The following is a 15,094-nucleotide window of genomic DNA, read 5'->3' on the forward strand; positions in this document are numbered from 1 at the left end:
GCAGTAATGTGACTGCTAAACTCAACGCTAAAGCTCATCATGATATATTCTTCTCTTTTTGTTAAACAAAAATAGCATCAACATGTAAAATATACATTTTTATAATGTCTCTTTCATTTATACTAAATAAAACCTTTTAAATGTCTGTGTCCTATTTGTCATTCAATAGCCATACTGTAGCCTAATATAAGAAAAGAATGCCTAAGAATGCTTGCTTCAAAACACTGGCTTGACTGAGTTCTCTACGCACAACATTTTGCGGTTTTAGTTCTTAAAGATAAACTGAAAACTTGTTCTAAACAGCTAACATTATCAATTATTAATACAGTGTTAGTGAAAAAGATTTGGTTCCATTTTACGACCCCAGCCCCTAATCCACAAAGTATTCCTTTCATACTCTTAATGTACCATTCCCTTTCCCCACCCCAAAATGCACCTCAATGGTCTCATTTGAATTAATTGGCACTTTAAAAAAAACAAGTTATATAAACAGTACCCTTAACATTACAGATATGAAATAGAATTTCGGACTTGTCTCAGTGAAAGGCAGCCATTGGGTTCCAATGGCCGTTGACTCTTCGTGACATTCCCGTGACCCGAAAGCTGTATTTGCTGAAGTTGGGAGGGTGCAGCTATAGCTAGTTGACATATAAGGCTTGTACTGAAGATGCTGTTGCAATGGCTTCTCCTCAACACAAAATCAACCATTTCCCCACTTGAACCTGACAAGTGAATAATGAACTCGAACAGGACATGACCGTACAGAATGAGTTTTTTTCTTTTAAACAACCGAGCTATGGCAGCGCTATAATGAAGCAAAACAAAAGAAAAAAAATCAAAAAGTAAAAGTTTGACGTAATGATGCAAAACCAGAGACTACAGTACTCATTTAGCAGTTTTTCTAAGTTGGCTGAGAGAAAGAAACAAGTAGACAGCTCAGAACTATTATTTTTTTGTACTTCCTGACCAACACATTCCACGCATTAAAATCTTTTTTTTTTCTTTCAAAAAACAGAATTCAATAAAAGACATATAATAAGCATACGCTTTTTGAAGTCTTTCGGCTTTTCTTTTATGTTTTTTTTTTTTTTAAACGTTTTTTTGTATCATCCCTTTTGCTATCCCTCTGAGAGTCTGACGAGAGGATCTCACCTTGACTTGAAAAGCAGATAGCACAGTACAGGTGAGAAAAGAAAAGGTCAGATCTACATACAATCACTTACAGGTCTGTGGGCACTGGTACAGTGCAGTGGGGTGGGGTTGACAAAGGGTCTGTAATGTGCATCAAAGTGGTGAAAACCGTTTCAAGGTGATGCACCAAAATGGCAGAAATAGTTTAAGATCGACGCACCACACTGGTGATTCAGTGTCATATTGTTGCACTGTCATGGCATTTCAGCAGTTTTTTAGTCCTCAGTTTTCAGACCGATGCTCCGTGTTGGGGTCAGCGTGTGTTCAGTCTTAGGTCAAGTCAGGCCACTGTGTGGACCCCATAACACATTTAGATCCCCAGGTATTGGTGAAACAACACCAGAGAAGAGAAAACTCGGTATGGACTCCCGCATAGTGAAAAGGCAGAGTAGAAGTGGAATCTTCCGATATTCACTGAGATGGGGCCTTTTCAAAACTACAAGGGGCTGTTGTCTGTATTCCCAGGGCTATGGACAAAACTACTGCTATATACGCCTTCATAAAAAAAAAAAAAAAAACGATTCAATAATTGCTTAGTTGTGTGAGCCCCTTGGAGTTGTTTAATGGCTAACGACACCACCAGTCATCCACCAATGGCAGCCCTGGAGCTCACAGGAATATAGACGTGTTTCCTGTGGTCAGACGAGCATAAAGTAAACCCTCCGAGGTGGGGTTAAGATAATAATAGTCAGGTAATTTCAGCAGATCTCCGTTACATGAGGCGGTCCTCATTTCATAAAACAGAAGCAATAAAAAAAGATCCCCTTTCACACATTTCCCCAAAAAGAATCCCCCAAACGATCACAAGAACAACAACAATAAAGCAAAGATTCAAACCACTCCTTTGCTTTTTGCACCTCACCAGCATGGTTTGCAGGAGGATAAGGAACGCCCCCCATAGACCTCCACCTCCTTCATCTTCTCTACATACAAAATGGACGCCCCTGGAAACACCCAAGCAGAAACTGAAAACATAAAGATTCCTATGTACACATCTCTATCCTCTGACTTTTAGCTTAGCCACAATGTATTTGTACCATCCCATGACCGACCCTAGCCACCTTGCCTCCTTCTGCTCCTCCTCCTCCTCCTCCTCCTTTTCTTCCTCCTGAACCAACCATATTCTAAGCAACCCCTCATATAGAGGTGCCCCTGTCTGGATCATTGCCATATCCAAAGTTGGGTCCTGGACCTGTGGGCTGATAGGGGATGGAGGACATTGTTTTGATGGGGCTGCGGAAGAAGCCACCGTTGGGGGCCCTCTGCCTGAAAGGGCCCACCCCGCCAGTCCGGTGGTCCTGGAGGACGCCTCCGCTACCGAAACCAGCGGAAAATCCAGCAGCGGCTTTGGCAGATAGGCTGCGGCTGAGGGTCTGGATCTGCTCGGGGATGAAGGTGGTGGTGGTTATGTGGGTGTTGCGGAAATCGCTGATCTGCTCGAGTGCCTGGCGCGCAGCAGGCAGCGCATCCATGTCAAGGGGTGTTAAATCGACGGAAGAGGTGGAGAACTGCTTGTGGGGGCTTTCATCCTCGGTGCACAAGCTGTTAACCCGGCGGTGTAGGTGTTCCAGGTCGATCTCCTTATCGTCCTGCAGGTGGGGAGGGGCAGGAGTAGGACGGAGAGGAGAAAGCGGTGATGGGAAATGGTAGAAGGTAAGAGGGGTTAATGCGAAGGGAGGCCATTTGGAAAGAATATTCGGTGGGAAAGAAGATGTTGGAAAGGAAGGATGAGAAGGGGTGAGAAAGGAGAAATATCCCGGGGTCAGTGTTGAAGGGTTGGCGATGGAGGTGAGGGAGAAGAGAAGAGAAGGACAGGATGAAAGAGTGGGCGATGGTGGATAAAGGAATAAAAGGAGAGAGAGGAGGTAAAGGAATAGGAGTGAAGGCAGTGCAAATAGAGGAGTAAGGAAATAGAGAGAACAGTGAAGGAAACAGAACAGAGTACGTGTAGAGAGGATATATTTTTGAAAAAGGGGAAATGGACAAGGATGGGGTGTATTTGTATTGAGAATCAGCAATAGGGATGTCAACCATCCATCCAGTATAAATGGATAGTAAGAATAATAGTGAAAGCAGGAGAAGGGCGTTGGACAATGCAGGTGACGAAATGATGAAATGATGAAGACAAGATGGCATGCATGTGGCCAAACGAAGGTTTTGGCACAATTAAAAATGAGGTTCAAGTTAAGGTTAATTGCAATAGTGAGGGGAAGAGTGGGGGTGACACAATGTAAAAGTAATAAAAACATGTTTGGTGGTCACAGGGAAACATTGATGTGACAGGAAGCAGGGAGAGCAAAAAGAGAGGAGGGGAGAGATGGAGGGAAGAGAAGCACACTCTGAGCTGTGGTCAGGATATTGAAAGAGAGAAACATACACACACTTCTACAAAGTCTTTAAGGGAGTGCAGATAATCTGGAATACACACAGAAAACACACCGCCATCATGCTTTTGTGCTCTGCGATTCCAGAGTGCTTGGTCTATTGTCAATATCATAACAGTACACTACAAATACAACTTATATAACGGAAGGCAGTCCAAATGCTCAACAATAATGTTTTTTGTATTTTTCCGGCTTTTTGTCACCATTGCATTCAGGCCATCATGCCAAAAAGATTCACATTGAGATTGACATCTCATTTTCAAGTGACGTTTTTTTTCTGGGCCACATATAGCTTGTTAATCAACTGCATCATAGAATGTAGATTATCCAACTTCAATCAAACAATGTTTAATAGTCTTAACAATCTTAACAATTTCAAGACAAAGCGCAAACGTTAACTTAAGATTCAACTTAACTTAGAGCAGACGTTAAATGAAACTTATAATCACTCTATTCACCTATAAATAACTTATCCACACAGTCTAACGGATGGTAACACTCAGTGAGAGGTGTTTCATGCTTTTACTGGATAGGGGACAGTGGTGTGAGGGAGCAATGAATGATGTGAGGATATAGAGAGGAGAAGGCTTAGCTGAAAGGAATTAGGTGCTGGAGAGAGTTTCCAAAACTACTAAAACGTTTGCATACGTGTGCTTCTCTGGTCTTTATGGAGGGTAAGGGTCTCAGAGGTAGAGGGTGGAGAGTGTGGGGTGTCATTTCATTTTCGGTGTCTTATCTCACACTTCATGGAAACACTGTTTGGGAAACGTCCAACAGGGTTTTGTGAGGAGGGGAGTCACATTACTGGGGGTAAAGACAGAGTTACCTGAGTGTCCTTCGGGTCTCGAGGGGGCTCTGGACCTACTGTATGTAGTTCATGGATAGAGGGGACCAACAGTGGTGCCCCCTGGTTGCCATCTAAGGAAGGGACAGTGGGAGGAAGGAGAGGACGAGGGGGCGCTAGTGCTTGTCGTGACACTATCATACACACACTGAACGTTTGAGTGAGGGAATATCCGAAGGTTAGAGTTGGTACCAAAAAAATGAAGGGGAGTGAAAGAGAAGAGTGAATCACAAATGGTCAGTGTGCTGTCAGTGAGAGGACACTAATGGGTAACTACGAGGAGTGATCGAAAGGGGCCGAGGCGAGGAAGAGTGGAAGGTTTTTATGGAGAAAGATTGTAGGACCTGACTGCATTATTGTTACTGTGAAGGGAGGCGTTCTCCAGTAAGCACACTGAAACATTACAGAATAAAAGTGACACTGAATCACCCAAATGATCAGAACCTATTCTGACGTATAATATATGAAATGTATTTAAATATGGATCTGTAATTTACTGTGAATGCAAAGGCCTTACTTTGGACTTCAAAGCTAAGTTCACACAGCAAAATATTTTTGGCTTCATTTTGTAAGAAGAGGTTTTGCAAAAATCTCTATGTTACATAAAATAAATACTTCTTTGAAGGCCTTTACTTGCATATATACCTTTAAAGAACATGCAACTTCAACTGTCTGGTCAAAGATGATGCTCTATTATTTGCTTCTCGATAGAGAGACAGCACCCTCTAACGGCAGCAAGGCATCATTGCACACATAGTCAACTGGCAACATGCCAGGTGTATAAAAAACGTTTTCGAAAGAGGTACATTTGCATCCAGCAGAGAGCTTTGCTATACTGTGAGAACCACAGTTTGAACCCTGCTCCTTAATGTCCATCCTTCCTCTTAACAAATTACCATTCATAAATCATCACATTTCTAACAGCATCTGTCTTCAAGCATTACTAACCAATATATTATTTATATCCTCTATTGTATGTATAACCTTGGAGTGGGAGGTGAGGTGGTGAAGGTGGTCATTCTCATTTTTGGGGTGAGCTTGGAGGGGTTGGTGGGTTCATAGGAGTGCTGCACAATCAGGGCACAGGGGAGGTCGCAGCATGCTGGGTGCTGGTAATGGGTGGCAGTGGGGGCAGTGGTGTTAGCGGTGTTGGGGTTCTGGGTCTGACCGCCCAAGGAGAGAGGGTGCTCGTTGGGGTTGTGAGGGCAAGGATCAGCAGCTTGCCTGGCAGATGGGCGATCTGCCTGCGTCTGGTGTGAGCGTGTGACGTGCATGTGTGTGTGTGTGACGTGCGTGTGTGTGTGTGGGCAAGAGGGACAGAAGGAGAGAGATAAAAGAGAGAGAGAGAGAGTTTGATGGGAGAGAGATGTGAAGTAATTCATATCAATGTGTTGGTATATGTGTGTGTGTGTGTGTGTGTGTGTGTGTGTGTGTGTGTGTGTGTGTGTGTGTGCATGCAAGTTGAGTGGGAAGATTAAAACCAGCCAAAATAAAAAAACAAGCCAAATAGACACACAGGCAGACAATCGGCAGACGGGCAGAGACAGAGAAGGGATGAGAGACAGACAAGGTCAGGCAGATGGAAGGATCGTAAGGTGGGGGAGAGAGAGAAGTCAATTGGAGAGACAGACGGGTGGGGGGTGAGCGAGAAGAAAGACACGGCAGTCAGTCAGCACACACAGTTAAGTAGGTCGTTCCGTGTTTGTGTCCTCAGAGAGACATTCACACAGTCGTTATATACCTGGAAAGGGGAGATGTTTAAATGGCATTTTGTATTGCTCTCTCCCTCTCTCTCCCCATCGCCCGCTACACCCCTCAACACAGAGTACTTATCTACAAAAACACAACAAAAGGGAAATATGAGAGCTTTGAGCTACAGAGCCACAGATCATTATATAGAGTTAGAACGAGTAGGCCGGCAATTCCCATCCAAACCACAAGCGAAGAAGAGGTCAGCTGTTTTAGGTGTACCAAAGAAGGTGATACACAAGGAAGTGCCCGCTCTTCTCATGCTAAATCTACATGGATTATATGAAATATCAGACAGGGTCAAAACCACAGACATCACCATTATGGAAGAGTTCTGACAATGAACATTGTTTCTATTTTTGTCAATATGCAACATTATAATTACTCTCAGTTTTGAACTTGTGGAGATGTGATTGATTCCAATGACAGAACTCTTTCATACAAACTTCTTGTAGAACATATATATATATATATTTGTATATCGGCCAAAAAGGGTAAAGCAATACAGCTGCCCTTTTATGAATGAAATGGGCCTCAGACACTCATCTGGAAATAGCTTGTCAAAAGGATCAAGATGACAAAATTTTAGTCTGGCTTCCAGTTTTAAGAGCACCTTGATCCATTTGTCCTTAAATGTACAGTACTATCATTACAAGCATGCCCAGACGTCACCCACCCAGACACCATCCCAAGATGAGTTCAGATGCTTTAGAGCACAGTAAAAGAGTAGCAATACAGCGGAAGATTACTCATTTCCAAAATTGTAGGATAAATGCATGTTGGGATATATTCAGCATGTAAGAACTGTAGTTCTCTGTAGTCACAATTCCTTTTAACTAACGTGTGAACTATCAAAGATCCAGGTTAGCAGGGATGACTTGGACACTTATTTTGTGTGCATATTATAAGCAACTAACACACACCATGGGTGAAACACATTAGTCAACTCTGTGGAAATGAGTGTTTTTATGTTTGTGAGTGAATAAGTTCGGTAAAAACACTCACAAGCGAACTGTTTACAGTGAGAAGCAGCCTCATATATATAGCAATGTCAGTCATTCCACAACACTTAACACAGACCCATAGCACAGGCACAAACACTGACATATAGATCACAGTCAAATGCAGTTACCACAACATTACAGCAATGAATGTAAAGGCATGTACAGACATGCACAGTGTGGGATTAGGTATGTTTTAGTATGTATAAGATACACAGAGACACAAACACTGTTTTAGAGTTTGAACGGTGGATTGTGGGTTTCCATGTATGCAGGAAGCATTGTGTGCAGGTGAGTGGCAGGTGGGGATGGTGTTTTTGGCCATACAATCTGATGGATGAACCTAGTCATGATTTGTGCCAGTGTTTTTCAAGGGAATGGCGTCCATCTTAAGTCGAGTGTATGTCACTGAGAACATGAGCTAGACACCACCAGGAATTATGAAGCACGTTTAAAACAAACAGAACAAACGTATATCTTACAATAATGGGCTTCATGATATGACGTATCGGACTCAAAGCTTGAACATTCCCTGTATTGAAATAATCCGGACATGACGCAAAAGGTTGAGCTGAACGTTAGGTAATGATGACGTGCATGCATGGGAGAGTGCGATGTGGTTGATATTAGCCTTAATTCTCCAAAAGGTAAGTCTGTAATATGTGTTTTTGGACACAGTAAAACCCGTTTCATGGTGGTGTGGTGGGGACAGCGTGCAAGGTCCCTGCAAACGTCTGGTCGTTCACACTGACCGCGGTCAAAGCGGCTCCGAGAACGAACCTCTTCTCTTCTTCTTTTTACATTTTCAGACTTGCTCAGCCAACATTTCATCAAAGCACTCCATTTTTAAAGCAACATGCAATTTAAATCAGTGTATAAGCACTTCCGGGACCTGTAGCTAGCCAATCATTGCAACACGGCCCGTGCGACCCTGTTCACGTTGCACCTCACGACCGGGCTGACCACTAGAAGCGTGAAACTGGTTTAACAAACTATATTAGAGTAGGGCATTGAAAGTAGAGTCCTCATGCCAAGTCTGAACTCATACCCCTGGTGCCAATGAATTCTACTAAGCCAAGTTTTCCACGCATGAAGAGGGAAGCTGCATGGGGAGCTGCATGCCGTTGGCTCGGTGTGATGGTCTCAAGTGGTGTTAGCATTCACTGTGACAGCAAGACAGAGTTCCTGATTTGAACTGACAGAGAGTGAGGCGCCTAATGAAGTTAATTACAAGCTTCATGGTTTGCGTCACTTTATTAATAATTTAACTTCATGAAGTTGGATGACATTAAGCACACCAGACTTACTCCATTGGCCATGACTAAGGCCAAATTGCATGCAGAGGCAGAGTTTTCCCCAGTCGATAAAGTGCAACACATGCAATTTATCTAATTAGCTGCTTTGAAGTTGACTTAAATGTGTCTTCCTTCCTCCACTGAGTCAGGACATGCTGCAGTGGTCCCAGCTTGAATCTCTCCTCTTCTGTTCTCAGCAACCATCTTTGCAGCTGGTTGTCCATTTGGAAACTTTCTGCACAGATGGTGATTTGAGATCCGAGGATGGTATTCCCACAGTTTCTATATATATATATTATGACAGGATCATTTGAGGAAGAAGTAGGAAATAACATCTCAGCCAAATGAAAAACTTTGATCAATGCGGTGTGTTCAATTTTTAAGTGCAGTGGCCTTTGCAGACAATTTGTCAGTCTTAAGCCCAGTGTATGGTAAACGAACCAGTTCGTACGACGTGAAGGCAAAAGTGTGTATGTTTGTCCCAAACAGCCACACTCAAAGGCGGGGTGAAAAGCTTGCTGTCATAGAGATTGACGCGATGCAATGATTAAAGGCATTCATGTTGCTGAACTCATTTGTACAGACAAAATGTGTTGCCAGTCGCAAAGGAGTGGGTGCAGGGGCTTTCAGACGCTGTTTGATGATCCCAGTAGCGCTTTGTTTGAAGCACACTGACCCCCTTGAGGTTCAGTGGTTACTCTGAGCAAAACCTTGAGCTAAACCAAAGGCAATCAATAGGTCAATGCTTTGATAGGGTGAAGGATAAATGTCAAGGGTCAACTATCAAAAACAATCATGGCTGACTGAGCCAACTTCATTTTCACCATGGAAGCATGAAAGGGGCTATTCCAATGATGCTTATAACTTTGTTCTTAATTTGGATATCCTATTGCTTTGCTCCTTCTATTATCTCAATGCTTTGTTTTGATTTGCACTCAAATCATATCTTACTCTCTCCTCTAAGCATAAAAAGTACAATACCTTAAGCTATACTGTATGTATCTTTTATTGTCGTTTAATGAGGCAGTGGACGAATAATAGTAACACTAATTGTATTATAATGTACATACCTATGAAGTTCACCCGTTCACCTGTATGTGACTTCTACATTAATAATAATAATAATAATAATAATAATAGTGATTTACACATGTCAGTTACTCCATGATGCCTTGATATGCAAAACCTCAACAACTACAAAGAGAATTAAAGACTATCACCGTTTAAATCCCTGCTGTCCCTTCTATTCACTGCTGCGCCTCCACTCCTGTGCTCAGTCAGGGCTGATTCCAATGGCTGCTCTTAGTGGCTAATGAAGATGGCAGGGGGGCGAGCGTGTTTCCGTATGTTGCAGCTGAATCACACTGTGCTTGACGTGACTTTGTGCCCGACCAGCGGTTTGGTGTCTTTGTGGCTGCTGGTTTGGCGGACATGGCTAGTGATCTGAATGACAGATTAAAGCTTGTAACTGAGCAGGGGGCTGGAGGTAAGGGGTAGACGTGGTGCGGCTGTCTGTGTGTGTGCTGAAGAAAAAAATATATTGTTGCCTGGTTGCCTCAAACAAAATTACATTGGCAGTCAGTTGGGTACCAATGTTGCAACATAGAATTAAAAAATGATTACAAACATGCAGTGTGACCCAACTTAAAGTATTTCTGGTTGTGTTGAGAGCAGCAATGTGGTTTCACCTGACTGGGCGTCAAAATTCACGAGTGTGTTTCTTCTGTAGGCACAACGCTTAGACACTGGAGCAACTGAGCGACATAGAATGTCTGTTTTAGTCACGTACCACATGACTGGCGGTAGCATGCACAGTAAATATTTAATATGTGTAACTTGATTTCACGAAGCAATTAGACGGTGGAGAAATAAATCATGGCAGCAGTATAAAAGAAACTAAATTACGCTTAAGCAGATCCAACAGCAGTCAACCTGCTGTTGAGCATGTTGCTCGATTCTCACGGCATGTTTGTTGCCACTTTAATGGCGCATCATGCCAGATGCATGGGGAACTTGCACATGGCAAATTGACTGAGATGGGAGGACTCTGCCTGCAGCTTTATAGCTCCTTCTTTTGTATTCACAGAAGTGTACAAATCCTCTCACACCATGTGCAAGTCTTAGCCTTAACATGATAGTATGGCTAGTCATATTGACTCATTTTCGGATTCAGATTTTATAATGGGTGTGTATTGCACGGAATGTTCAGCGCTAGAGTGATGACATCACGGTCAGAGTGGAGCAGAGCATGAAAAGTATTCTCTGATTTTTCCAAACAAGTTGCTTCCAGTCCCACAATTTTTACCATTTATACACCATTTTGGTCAAAATGATAGGAAATTCTGTGCTGGTCGCAGTCATGTGTCTATGGAATCCAACAGACTTACACATTTGGCTCAAGGAGCCGTAGAGCGACATGAACTCCAACCAACTGCTCCATTAGACTCCATGTTAAATCTGACCACTCATTTCTCACAATGTATCCAAAATTGAGCAAATAAAAAAAATCAATGAACAACAAATCTTTTGTCACTGTTGATCAAATGCAAGCCATTGCAGGAGGTTTGCGGTAAACAAAGCTGTGTGAAACTTCCAATCAGTTTGTCAAACAAGCTTGTGCACACTACAGTGATCACAGCTGATGAGGCACATCAGTCAAGTCACAAACCACCTGTTTTCCTGCAACAACACACACAATATTAATTTTGCTTGAAGGATATTTCTGACTTTCATGTCAAAGGAGGTCACCACCACTCAAGTCACATCAATGACGTCTTACGAGTAGCAGAAATCATCTCCAAAAGCTAGAAACTGTAGTGATGCAATAATGTGTGATGATATGATGTTTGACCAAGGGCTGCTCATTTAATCATTTGGAACTGCTGCTTCACAGAGTTTTCATATTGAAACTTTCCCTCTAAATTACTTTCCAGATGAATGGTGTTATCGGCCTTTTATCATAAAAACTAACCTGATCTGACACTAAATCATCCTGGGTAGAGCCACAATTTTTATTACCATCTTTTTATCATCTTTTCTAATTTATTCTTGGTGGAATTTTAAATCAGCTTGACACCACAGATTACGGAGATTAGTCAGGCTTCTCTAACTCGTTTCTGGTGGTCAGAATCACACAGAGATGTTCACTTCAGCGATCTAATAGCGATATAATGTCGTATTTGTTACCCCGTCAAAGCCCTTTTTGGTAACCGTCTGATTGACGGTAAATTGGTTTTAAGGAACGGAAGTTGAATGATAGGTTAGAGAAGCGTTCTACGTTAATACTCTAAAGTCATTATCCACAAGTTAACCGTAACCTGCTTTCATCAAATAGCTTCCTCAGAGGGGGAAAAGACAATTGAAGTAATTTACCTGGCGACAAAAACATTTTCCGCTAAAATGAATCTGTACTGCTTCATGCCTCAGTCTAATTGGTAACCAAGACACAAACAATTAACTTGAAACCAAAAGTGAAAATATTACTTCATAATTACATTTCTTTCAGTCCATCAGTGGCATGTTTTGCATACCAAATTTGCTTCACTTTGCTGCAATTTCAGAGTCTTGATTGAAGTTATTTAGCTGAACTCTTTCTCCCTCTGTGTTTTGGCAAACAGCAGTAGGCTGGAGAGGTGACAATGTGGGGCTGGTGTTCAAAGTTAAATTGGAAGCTGGTACGAATCCTTGTCAAATCCCTTTGTGGATAAAACAGCTACTGAAATAGAGAGGTTGCAACAATGGCTAAGACACTGTAATATTCTGGTGAAAATGGCCTGAGCTTGTGTAATCACGATGCATTAATAGAAATGCTCCTAAATGAGCAGCCATTTGTGTTTTTCTTTGAAGATGTTACCGGTCTTGTCTATGGTGGAGCAAACTAAGCTACCAAATGACAACAGACTGCAAGGTTTCTACGAGGGGAAGATGTTGCCAGCGTCCCTTTGATTGCCTTAAATTATATCCCTGCTGAGGTGATCAACTGCATATAGGCTGATTGGAAATTTCACAGAGCACTGCTGCTAATTTACAAGGTGGAGTGTTGCCACTGTTTTGAAGAGAACACTGGTATACACATCCATGTTTAATACTGTGAGTGAGTGTTTCTGAATCTGCCTTGGCCAAGGCACGACGAAGCACTCAAACAGGCCCTCGGGCTGTTTTTATATTCGGCTTTTAACCAATATCATCTTTTCTCCAAAACATTCACTTTTCAGAAAAATAAGGTTGATTACCCTGTTGACACCGACACATTTGCCTCATTTTAAATGAATCGACAACATCAAAATAACATTAATAAAACATTAAAAAAGAGGTGAGAGTATGCAGTAGCAGAATAATGAATACATTATAGAGCCAATAGAGTAAATAGTTTCAATCCGTATTGGGGATCTGGATTGTGACTGTGCTCTATCAAGGTGTAAAGTCGCAATGTACTCGCAATGTACATGAACTCATTCATAGTACCTAAACTCTGAGAGTATGATGTGAGTGTATCTCGGATATGTTAACCAGGCCATTTAATATTGCATCATAGATTAAGTTAGATATCTTATTTGGCATCAGTATGAATGGAGGTACTTACATTGACTAATGAGCACTAAGAAGTGGGTGAAAAATTAAGACCCTTTACAAATACTGTAAGTTAAGTTAAATTAGCTCTTGGCAGATAATGTCTCCTTGGCTAATCATTTTCATAATTTGATGGTAAAACTTTACCACGCAAACAATAAAGATTTAATAACAGGACGCTTTACAAGCTGACAGTCTATTAAGACCATGATTGTGGGTGAGAAGGGAAAATTAACACGATGTTCTCAGGGCTTCTGAAAACATTCAAGTCCTGTTTGACCTTTCCTTTCCTTCCCACATAAGCAGGGATTTATATATACGAGACTACGCAAAAGATCAATGCTGGTTAAATCGCTGGAGATGTAATATAGCACCTCCAGGCTTCTTTTTGACAGAATGTGCAAAAGCCTGGCAAAGAATACAGCTCCAGCCTGTGCTTTCAGCGTAGTGTTGCTACTGTTTCTTATGTGCAAATTTAGTTAAGGGAAAGTGACATTGTGAACATGGGAGGTTTTCAAAGGTCCCTAACGCCGTCATTGTCACAACTCCGTCACAAGGAAGGCTCTGCTCATTTCTCTCTTCCTCATGCATCCTGACTGAGGAATTGGACTTTTTTTTTTTTCAACTTTAGCATTACTTGGTCACAAAGTCTAGACTTCTTATTTAGTGATTCCACACTCTTCTCTCCTTGGCTCGGCTAGACCTGAAACTGAACCCATTATCCATCCAATCTGTCCACTCTTTTTTTCCTATTTATATACCTGTCACACTGCTTCTTTCCCCTCTGACAACATAGGAGAATAAATGGGATATATCATAGGCCCTATACCTCTCTCTGTACCATTACTCAGTCACCCATCCATCCCCCTACCTCCTTGGAGGGGACCCTGGATCCCTTCCTCCGTGACCACCAACTCTCCACCATAGCAATGAGGCAGGAGAGCACCACGCCGGCTGCCAGCACGCAGAAAACGCCAGCGAAGCTGTGGATGTCCAGGGCGTTGCCGTGCTGCCGTGTCTGGACTGAGCTGTAGAGGTCGCAGGGGCTGTCCTTGGGCCACCACTTGACTTTCAGTATGTCCATGTCACCGCTCTGCTGGAGCTCCAGGATTCTAGGATGAAGGCAGGAGACACAGGCATGTCAGCATAGAGCCATATACAGTAACAGAGCACACTGTACACACACTGACGCAAAAGCTACACATTTGCAAATCCTTGTAAAATACTTACAGAAGCGAGCATACCTGAATGAATGAGAAACATTAAGAAGTGTGAGCATATCTAATAGGTATGTTAATGGATGGTGTCTGAGCGCCATTTTAATGATTAGTCAAAAACGCTTCAAAACAATCCTGGAGAATGAAAAATATTTGCACAACTGCATAAAACCAGAGCACACTGCAGCTTTTACTGCAGTTGCCATAGCTCCCCTCTTCCATTGGAGGGCAGTGTTTGCCAGCTGAAATCCTCTCTGATCCCTGACAACCATATTGGGCTGTCAAACTCATTATGGCTAACATTAATATGTTTTGCAGCACAGCGCGAGTACACTGCCACAATGTCATTATGCAGCCTAGCTTTAGTCGCACGATTGATGGCTTCAGAGAGGATACAGCTCAGAGGTTGATGGGGTCCCTCTGTTAGCCTTCAGCTTATTATTTAACTGGGTCGTTCGTTTTGGTTTGGAGGAGAGCTGCAGACACACGCAGACAGACAGGCTTACAGAGGCTCTGTTAGCATTCGGCTGGATATTTAAGAAGCTATCTGGCGTGGAGGGGGGAGAGCCATGGGAAAAGGGAGAGACAAAGAGGAAAAAGGCAATGTGGGAATGTGTGTGTGTGTGTATACCTCCCTCCCAGGCACGCACATACTAACACAGAAAACAAACAGATGCAAATAATCGCTCATAGATAGACGAAGCCACCACACTGCTTGACACCAACAGGGTAGATACACACTCAGAGATGAACAAAGTCACAAGCACAACTGCATGCATGACAAAGCAAACTTAAACAGGATTCATACATGGTGTACATAGAGACAGATGTTTGCAATTATCTG

General features: G+C 42.5%; 1 protein-coding gene across 1 annotated transcript in view; it reads right to left on the reverse strand.

Moving 5' to 3' along the window:
* Positions 1-2,327: 2,327 nt before the first annotated feature.
* The window catches only part of grid2 (glutamate receptor, ionotropic, delta 2), a 425,055-nt gene continuing 412,288 nt past the window's right edge, over positions 2,328-15,094 (reverse strand). The window contains exons 15-16 of the mRNA XM_076099476.1: positions 13,905-14,145; positions 2,328-2,780 (exon numbers count right to left, since the gene is read on the reverse strand). Coding sequence (XP_075955591.1) covers positions 2,328-2,780; positions 13,905-14,145 — 694 coding nt within the window. The remainder of the gene's footprint in view (positions 2,781-13,904; positions 14,146-15,094) is intronic.

This window comes from Anarhichas minor, unplaced genomic scaffold, assembly GCF_050575085.1.
Source record: "Anarhichas minor isolate MPS153535 unplaced genomic scaffold, ASM5057508v1 ptg000025l, whole genome shotgun sequence".
Classification (NCBI taxonomy): domain Eukaryota; kingdom Metazoa; phylum Chordata; class Actinopteri; order Perciformes; family Anarhichadidae; genus Anarhichas; species Anarhichas minor.